This window comes from Austrofundulus limnaeus, unplaced genomic scaffold (genome assembly GCF_001266775.1).
Source record: "Austrofundulus limnaeus strain Quisiro unplaced genomic scaffold, Austrofundulus_limnaeus-1.0 Scaffold14, whole genome shotgun sequence".
Lineage (NCBI taxonomy): Eukaryota > Metazoa > Chordata > Actinopteri > Cyprinodontiformes > Rivulidae > Austrofundulus > Austrofundulus limnaeus.
The window spans coordinates 281,330-290,348 of record NW_013952416.1 but is presented as its reverse complement, the minus strand read 5'-3'; the positions used below and the strand labels follow the sequence as shown (position 1 = coordinate 290,348).

The 9,019-nt window shown below is 38.0% G+C and overlaps 2 protein-coding genes across 2 annotated transcripts in view; one reads left to right on the top strand and one right to left on the bottom strand.

Moving 5' to 3' along the window:
* The window catches only part of gpat2 (glycerol-3-phosphate acyltransferase 2, mitochondrial), a gene marked incomplete at its 5' end in the record, with an annotated part of 110,172 nt that extends 107,114 nt beyond the window's left edge, over positions 1-3,058 (top strand). Inside the window, one exon of the mRNA XM_014002540.1 lies at positions 2,578-3,058. Within this exon, the coding sequence (XP_013857994.1) occupies positions 2,578-2,694 (117 nt within the window). The remainder of the gene's footprint in view (positions 1-2,577) is intronic.
* Positions 3,059-3,597: 539 nt separating this feature from the next.
* The window catches only part of fahd2a (fumarylacetoacetate hydrolase domain containing 2A), a 9,703-nt gene continuing 4,281 nt past the window's right edge, over positions 3,598-9,019 (bottom strand). Inside the window, exons 4-8 of the mRNA XM_014002587.1 lie at positions 7,091-7,150; positions 6,849-7,011; positions 6,514-6,622; positions 6,098-6,185; positions 3,598-4,524 (exon numbers count right to left, since the gene is read on the bottom strand). Coding sequence (XP_013858041.1) covers positions 4,462-4,524; positions 6,098-6,185; positions 6,514-6,622; positions 6,849-7,011; positions 7,091-7,150 — 483 coding nt within the window. The 3' untranslated portion in view covers positions 3,598-4,461. The remainder of the gene's footprint in view (positions 4,525-6,097; positions 6,186-6,513; positions 6,623-6,848; positions 7,012-7,090; positions 7,151-9,019) is intronic.

The following is a 9,019-nucleotide window of genomic DNA, read 5'->3' as shown; positions in this document are numbered from 1 at the left end:
GTGTGTGTGTGTGTGTGTGTGTGTGTGTGTGTGTGTGTGTGTGTGTAAATCTGTCCGTGCAGAATTACAGCTCAACCCAGGACTGAAGGTTCAGGTGCAATTCAGCCGTCCTGAAGTTGTTGTTAATCTGCTTGCGGACAAGTGATGGAAAACCTTCAAAAATAATATGAATGTGCTGTTTTCAGGGTTTTAAAAAAACTTTAATTATAAAGTTGTATTCTTCTTTTTAAGAACGTGCTATCTGATTCATTAGTCTTTTTTATGAAGCTTGAAATTGTTTAAAGGCAATTTAAAAAGCTTCAGTGTCCCTTTGAATCTGTGTTTTATTTGAATTTGGGTTTTTTAAACATTTTATCATTGAAAGCTGAATAATTATAATAGACTTTCTTCTTCAATGCATCTATATTTGACATTTAAATTTTTTTTTCAAAAGACTAATTTATATTGGTGCAAACAGTTAATACTGGGTATTAAGCATATTGTCATTTTAGTGAAACTTTGTTGTGTTTTCCTGCCTTCTTCAAATATTACAAAACCTGGCTTGTTGCCAGTATCATAGTTATGTATAGAGGAAAGGAAACAACTTAGATTGTACTTCTTTGTTTACAAACTGCAATAAGATGTTTGGAAAAGACTTTGAGGTGTAAAAACCTTGTAAACGATGTGCAAATCCATGAATAACTGAATGTTCTTAAACATTTAAGCTTCAAACTCAGCATGAGCAGGTACCTTTCCTGATTTTAAGAAAGCAGGAGAATTTACTTTGGCAAGAACAGGTTGGTTATTGAAAAGGTCATAAAGTAGTGTCTTGCTGGGCTGTAACTGTTGGAGGCTAGTTGGTGACTCAGATTTAAAAGAAAACTGGAAAATGTTTAGTTGCAATGTCACGGCATTCTGAGTGGACGTTCAGAACTCGAGCAATAAGATTGTGACTCAGACGAGGTAATAGAGAACTGTGCTGAACGTTTCAAGAGTTTCTCAAACGTACACCAACTATTCATCATTTTAATATCCTACCTTTCACTGTGAGGTCTTTAATAACAATGATCCCCTGTGGATCAGATTTACTGTTGATTTTAACAATTTTAAGATGTTTTTGTAAAGGAAATACCCTTTGCTTGAGTTAATTGTTGTAAATAATATCAGAAATGACCTCAAATAAGAACAGTTTGTCAGCGATGTTCTACTTAACTTTCACTTTCATCTAAAACTCCATTAGTTTGCTTAATCTAGCTGAATTTCTGACAGTTTCTGCTCAGTCTCCCAGAAATAAACCATCTGCTTTAAACCTTTTAAACCATCTTTTCTTTTATAATTTGCATCAGGTCCAGTGGGATGCCCAGTGCAGTTTTCAGCTTCCTCTCAGGATTCATATGGAAGCTTTAGTTACTGGGTGTTTAAGACTCCTCGTTTAAAGTAATTAACTTAGTTTATTTTTTTAAATATTACTTAGTTATAGCTTTTAATACCTCATAACAGCATAAACCTGGAAGTCCAGTTTTCCTCTCTTAGCCCGTTTTGTCCTGTGAAATCTAAAAATCTTCCAAGTAAAGACGTCAGAGTTTTACGATAGAGGTCGGAAAGTGTTTATTTTACCAAGAATTATTGCCAATTTTACCAAAGGAAATTATCTGCATACTTGACTTGGGTTAAACAAGTAAGGACAGTTATTTTTAAAGGCTCCTCTACGACATTGTTTTCCTGTGAGATGGCCCGATATGAAAACACCCCCCTTACACAATGAAGGGAGGATTAAACGGAGACTTTCCAGAGAACAGATCAAGTCTGCAAGTTTACTGTGATGGATTATCACACTGCGACAATTCTTAAGTCTGAAAAGTTGCTTTTGGTAAAGTCAAAAGAGAAAATGGCTTCTCTTGCAGTTAAGAATATGGGCATCTGTTGTCTCCGTCTGCTAAGATTTTACAAACAACAGCGCAGAGTAATGACAACAATTAGAGGAAGCCAGGCTGATGCACTCTGAGAACACGTAATGTAGAAAGCAGACTTTAGAGGAAAAGTGTGAAGATGCAGATTTTTAAAAAATGTACATATGAACATTTGTGCACAAACTCCATGCAGATCAGCTTGACTGTTTGTTCCCTTCGGTCTCAGCTGCAGGTTGGGAGTCGCTTCCTTTAAAAATAGAGCATCGTTGACCCACATATCTGCAAAGATCCCTTGAGTTGGTTATTAGGTTTATTATGGAGGTTATCAGTCATCACAGTCTTTGGTGTCTGATGTCGAGCAGGCGTGGCCACTGAAGACCTTCAAGTCAAACCAAATTGAAAATGAGCTTCTGGTGTTTGTTCAAAGGTGAAAGAAAAGACGCGTCTCCCTCGTTTGACCTAATAATTTCAGACTTGGTTCATTGAACACTAACAGTTGATCTGTTTCTTTTTGTCACATTTCAAGCATCGTGGGATGTTCTGTTGTTATTTGGGTTTTAAATAGCCTCATGCGGAAAAATCAGAGCCCTCGTAGTGTTCAAAAAAAGGTCATCAAACAAAAAAAAGGGGGTTGTTGTTGGAGTGTCCTCTAACGTTGCTAAATTTACGCTCATTGTTTTTAATTCAGGTCCTTTCGGAGAAGCGTCAAACGGGAGGCGACTTCCTGGGTGTTAGTCCTTTGTTCCAGATGTCAGAGAACAGAGAGAAGCTGCACCACTTCATCTCCCAGTACCTCTACAATTAATACAGTTAAGTGTGACTCAAGGCCTCAGCTCTGCTTTGTTCTGTTGCAAAAATTGACCTCGTTTTCTGTTGGTGTCAGGAAGCCTTTGTTCATTTTTTAAAGAGACCCACGAGGAGTTAGGATGCTTCTGCCTTTACGTTCATTGTTTTTTTATGATGTAGCTGTGATTTTAAGTTCTTTTGGTTTCAGAATTTGTAAAAAAAAAAAGTTTTAAAAACCCTGCATGAGAGGATGGTGAGGTCTCTAATCAGCTGTTAAGACTTAGTTATGTTGTGATGAAAGCAGCTCAAGTTTTGTTTTCTACATGTGAACATGTCAAGACAAATATTCTCGCTGACAATAAACAAGTTTTCAATTGATGTAAAACAACTCAGACCTCTTTTTACAGCATAAATTAGGTATCTGACCACCCAGCTCATCACTCTGAGCAGCAGCTCTCCTCCTGGATGTAGATCACTTTCTGCTGAGTCAGACCTCAGGGGTGACTCTGGACTCAGACCTTTGGACATCACCGGGAGACAAATCGATGCCTCTTTATGATGGTGGGGACATTTTCTGACAGGCGTCGATGTTTCCCGTGGAGCAGCTGACCGTTTGTACAGTCGAGTCGGTGCAGCTGTTCCTCACAAAGCAAAGCTGCAGCAGCTCGACTCGTCGTGGGACTTTACCGCCTCCTGGTGTCCAAACTGGACTTCCTGAAACCTCAGAGGCGCCTGGAAGCAGAGTCCAGAACTACAGTTCTAAAACCTGAAGCAGATTTGACTTTAACTGGTAMCAAATCTAAAAATCATCTTTACAAAACATCTATTTAATAAGCTTATGATGGAGACATTTCCTCAAACATGCACCAGAAGAAATGATATTAAACACTGATGATGGTGACGCTGCTTCAGGCACGTCAAAAAAAAGGGTAAAATTTATTATATTTTTTGGACAGTGAAATTTTCAATTAAAACCACAAATTTCCCTGTAGTAGTACAGAATTTTATACATTCTAATCAAATTCATACATTAAAATATGTAAGAAACATCTTGTTGAAGAAACATCTGACTTGAGGATCAAATCATTTTTATTACATTTTCAACAGTTGTTGCTTCACATTAGTGATATAATAAAATGAAATTCCCCTCATGTCACAAACAATCTATATCTTTCACTGACTAAAATACTAAATTCTGATTCTTCATGAATTCCAAGTAATTTAATAGTCACGTTTCTGAAACACTACACAGATATTTCTTACTCAAATTTTCCTAAAGAGGCTTTTGTGATGTGTGTGTGTGGGGGGGGAGGGGGGGGGGTGAAAATCATAATTCAAAGTCATCAAATTTCCCTCTGGCAGTATCATTTTTATTATAATATTCTCTTATTACAAACAATCTTCTGTCTTCTAATGAGAAAAATGTGGTGTTAGTCCTCCTAGTAAAAAGATACCATTAAACTTAATATCCTGGCTGTTCGAAGTGACGGTAATTACTTTTTATTATCGTGTGTTAAAATAAGTTGAGAAGTTCGCGGCTTGTGTTGGGTTTYGTGAGTGGGCGGCGGCTGATGGACGCGCTCTCTGTGAGTCAGGAGGTTGAGTCACTAATTACAAAGTTTTAATGTAGTAAAAATACATTTTTTTCCACCTCATTAGTATTGTAGTTCTGTAAATAAAACAATCAACACCCGACATGTAGGTTCTGGCGTTATTTCTGCTGGTTTTGATCACTTGGAGAACAAAAATGTGGTTTAATGAAGAGCCGATGTCGTCATTTCAGGATTTAAACCACTCTGTTGATGATGGAGCCAATCTGGTCGATCTGGCACTCCACCACGTCTCCTTTCTGAGGGGGGGAGAAAGAAATGAAATTACTTTTATTCCACTGACATTCACAGGTTTTGACACTTGTGAATCAATTTGATTTAACAAACAAACAGAAAATAAAGTTAGAGGTGAAATTATTTTGGCTCAAATAAAGCTTTAAATAAAAAAACATGATGAGTAAAGAACGGTACACTCTCCACCCTTTCTAAAACATTGTAACCACAGCATTCATTTTGCTTATTAAATATTTTTTAATACATCCATTAAAATGGCAGCACGTAAACCAACACTGACATGTGGAGGGGCAGGTGTTCCTGTGCTGGTTAGATTAAACAGACCTCCGCTGGTCTGCATTTCACTTATTTGCCCGTTCCTGTGTTGTGTTTGCCTTGGATAGATGTTTCGGGCAGCCCCACCATGACGAGGCGATCCGAGAAGAGTCCAAGCGAGTCGTGAGATGGGACAGGGACAAACTGYGATTCTTGCCTCGTCAGCTTTTTTTTTAAAGCCTCTGCCTTAAAAAGAAAAAAATCTAAAACAGTCCAATCTAATGGGTAAAAAATGAAAAGTAGGAGAGGAAAAATCTGCAATGATTTTACTAAGTTTGATATTTGATATAAATCCATGAAAAGTGATTTGAATCATGAGGATAAAATGTTTGCTCTGAGCTTCAGACTCTTTAAAACAAGTCTATTTTATTTTAAGGCAGATGTTAAGTTCATCATTTTGACTGAAATGGTTTATAAATTTATTCAACAGTGTGTGAAAACACAACTTCCTGCATATAAAAGACTTTCAACTAAAAATACGACCTCGAAATAACCTGAACCTAAAGTCAATTTCCATCTGAAACACATTTTATCTGCAGCGTTTTAGAATGTGGTTAAACTCTGCCAGTGAAATGTTTCCTTTGACACTTCAAAGTACTAAAACAATCAATCCGCCTATTTAAAACAACACAGCAACTCTTCAAAGTCAGCTACAGTTCCCTGATTGCCCTTTACTAAGAAAAACAAGTTTTGATTTGTCTTTCCTTGAGTAATTTAAATAACTGATGAATATAAATTGTTTTAACTCTTTAACGGAGCAAAACATCAGGTTGATTGGAGAGAATGTGTAATCTGAAGTTTAGAAACAATTAGCTGAGACTTTTTAGGATCTTATGATTTAAAAACTGCCCTCAAGGTAATTATAATCTGAGACCTTGAAAGTTTCAAGAATTTTAAGAGTATTTTTGCAGAACTCCTTTTTATTTTATTTATTTGAAAAATGATTCAAAGCAAAAACAAACCCTAATAGCTAAAACATATTTAAAGCCTTTGCAGATATAGTTTACCCCTGCACAGTAAGCAAGAGTCATTTCCACAGAACATGCTGCAGTTTTTTTATATAAAGAGACTCATAACTCTGCCATAAAAAAAGTTCTTCATTTTATTTTATTTTTTTTTTTGTCTCATAAGGAGCTTAATTGATCTCACAAATGTTCACAGTTTCTAAGGTTAAATGTGCAGTTTTAGTCTGTTACAAACTGAAATATTAGATGATATATTTTAAATTTTTGGTTAGTTTTGTTTGTGTTTTGAGTGAATCACCTTCAGAAAGACAGGTGGGTTTCTGAAAACGCCCACACCTGGAGGGGTCCCTGTCAGGAAAACGTCTCCTGGAGTTAAAGTCACAAACCTGGAGGAAGAAATACATTAATGAAAAAGAAGCAGCGTTAAAATGACCAGAAACCTCCCATCAAACAATTTCCTCTTTCATCTGTCACGTCACTGGAATAAAAAATAAGTTACAGTTTTTCTGACACGCCCGCTCTCTTGTGAAGACAAAACTTTTCTTCTTTTTTGCCCCCTTTTTTACATGAATGTGACCAGGCTTTCTTTATAAATGTGGGCACACTGCACCCGCGCAGAGAGATGCGGTTTGGTAGAAGAAGATCGAAGCTCAAAATCCTAACCTGCACCTGAAAACGACGTCCAAACCGTTGGTGAATCTGAAACGGACTTACTTTGAGACCCACGCGATCAGCTCTGCAGTTTTGAAGATCATCTGATCGGTGTTGCTGTTCTGGACCGGGTCTCCGTTAACCAGGCAGCGGATGCCCAGGTTGTGAGGGTCTAAAGGGACATGATTATATTTGTTTAGGTGTTGTGTTGCTAAAACCTGAAACTCCTCTCAGTATTCCAGCTTTGCTTTGAGCTCATGTGTTCTTGTCACACATGTTCAGAGAACCGTGGTTTTCTACTAATTTTAGCTTCAAGTCATGACACCAGAATTACACTTAATTACACGATTCACCAGCCTGCCTCACTCCTCCTCCTCCGCCTTCTCATTTCCTCTCACCTTTCACAGCATCGGCTGTTACTAAAGCCGGTCCGAGAGGGCAGAAGCTGTCGAACGTCTTCGACAGCAGCCACTGATTCCCGTTGCGCTTCATCTGCCAGTCGCGAGCGCTGACATCATTGGCCACAGTGAACCCCGCCACGTACGAGAGAGCGTCTTCCTCCTGATTTACAAGAGAGGAGAGGAAATGGCTTCAGAGAAGATGCTTCACCGGAGAACATGGAAGAGGAAGAGACGCTCACCTTGATGTGTCTTCCTCTGCGGCCAATCACAAAGGCCAGCTCAACCTCCCAGTCTACCTCCTGGAGTCAAACACAAAATGAAGCAACAAATGTGTTGTAATCCCAGATTATAAATACACTCCATAAAGATTAATGACTTAAACATATCCTCTTTAAAACATGCAGACATAAAGCTTACCAAATGAAAGTTTTGAGGTTTTTTTATTCATCCAGAAAAGTGAGACTTTATTTTATGTAAAGCACTTTTTACTGATTTTATAAATTAAAAAAAAAATAAACTGCAGCAGCAAAGAACATTCTAAACAGGTTAAATATGAAATCAGTTCAGGCTTTTTAGAGACTGCAGGTACAAGTCTAAAGCATGTGTCAAACTCAAGGCGGACCAAATGTGGCCTGCAGGTGACATATATGAGAAWAGTTTTTATATCAATGGTAAACTTAAAATTTATGTTCAATGCCACAACATTAACAAATGAAAGATAATACTTGTCCGGTCCCTGAGCTGTTGGCTTTGAGTAACTGTGGCCCTCTGAGCAATTTTGTTGAATTGACCTCCATTAATGTCTCTAAATGAGCTGCTTTAAAGCCAGCTTTGACCAAAAACTACATCTCCCATAATACATGTTGAAAATTCCCTGTTGGAAAGTGGGAGATCAGAATTCAAGACGGCAGCAACAACTACAACTGAACAGTGAGTAAAACTCTTACTTTAATAGTATTTTTGTATTATTTATTTGACATTTAGTCAGTCGTACACATAGTACTTTTCAGTGTTTATAAGAAGACGTGTTAAAACGCTGTTTCTATGCAGGAAATACCAGGTAGAGCTCAGTTTTTGCTCTTCAGTGCTCAACCGTAGCAGTGAGACGAAGAACGTTGTGTTGCATGTTTTGTTGAAGTTAAATGTCAAACATAAAAGTTAATTAACTGGAACTTTGAGGACCACCACAACGCTGGTGTGGCCCTCGGTTAAAATGAGTGTAAGGGTTGTTTTCACAAGTCTGCAGGGCTTAAAGTTCTCCGTCACCACGACAGAATTCCGTCACTTTGAATGTGGCCAGGACGGATTTCCATCACCTGTAAGTRGGGGGGAGACCCTCTGGTTCTGTTGCGGTGTTTTTAAAGCTGCCCAGTCGCGCCACTACTTTCAATATTCAATTACTAATATATTTGTACACATCTGAAAGTAGTTTAAAACTTACAGGTAAAGAATTAGACTACAGATATTTGTGTGTGTGTGCTGATCTGTCAGCAGAGCTGGACCTTTCTGTGTGTCAGCCTCTCTCTGAGCTGCGGGGACAGGTGACCGATGTTCACAGGAGGTTTATATTGATGATGAGCTACACAGCAACTTCAGTGCAGCAATAAGTTAGCTTAAAAACGTTAAGCACAAAGACGATCGCTAAAATGAGTTCACACACTATATTAAGTGACTGAAAAGAGGGAGGGGTTTGTTGCACATCAATGTCCTGATGCATCTCAGTAATCCAGGTAAAAAAATCAAAGGAAAAAAAAATTGTATAGGTCCTCTGGACGGGTTCTTCTTTAATGAAACGTTTCGTCTCTCTTCCAAGAGACTTCTTCAGTCTGAGAGTTTCAGGCAAAATTCAGGCATGAAACTCTCAGACTGAAGAAGTCTCTTGGAAGAGAGACGAAACGTTTCATTAAAGAAGAACCCGTCCAGAGGACCTATACAATTTTTTTTTCCTTTGATTTTTTTACCTGGATTACTGAGATGCATCAGGACAAACCTGACAGAGCTCACCTGTGAGGTGAAAACCATTTCAGGTGACTACCTCTTGAAGCTCATCAAGAGAATACCAAGAGTGTGTGAAAAAGTAATCAAAACAAAAGGTGGCTACTTTGAAGAACCTAGAATATAAGATGGATTTTCAGTTGTTTCACACTTTTTTGTTAAGTATATAATTC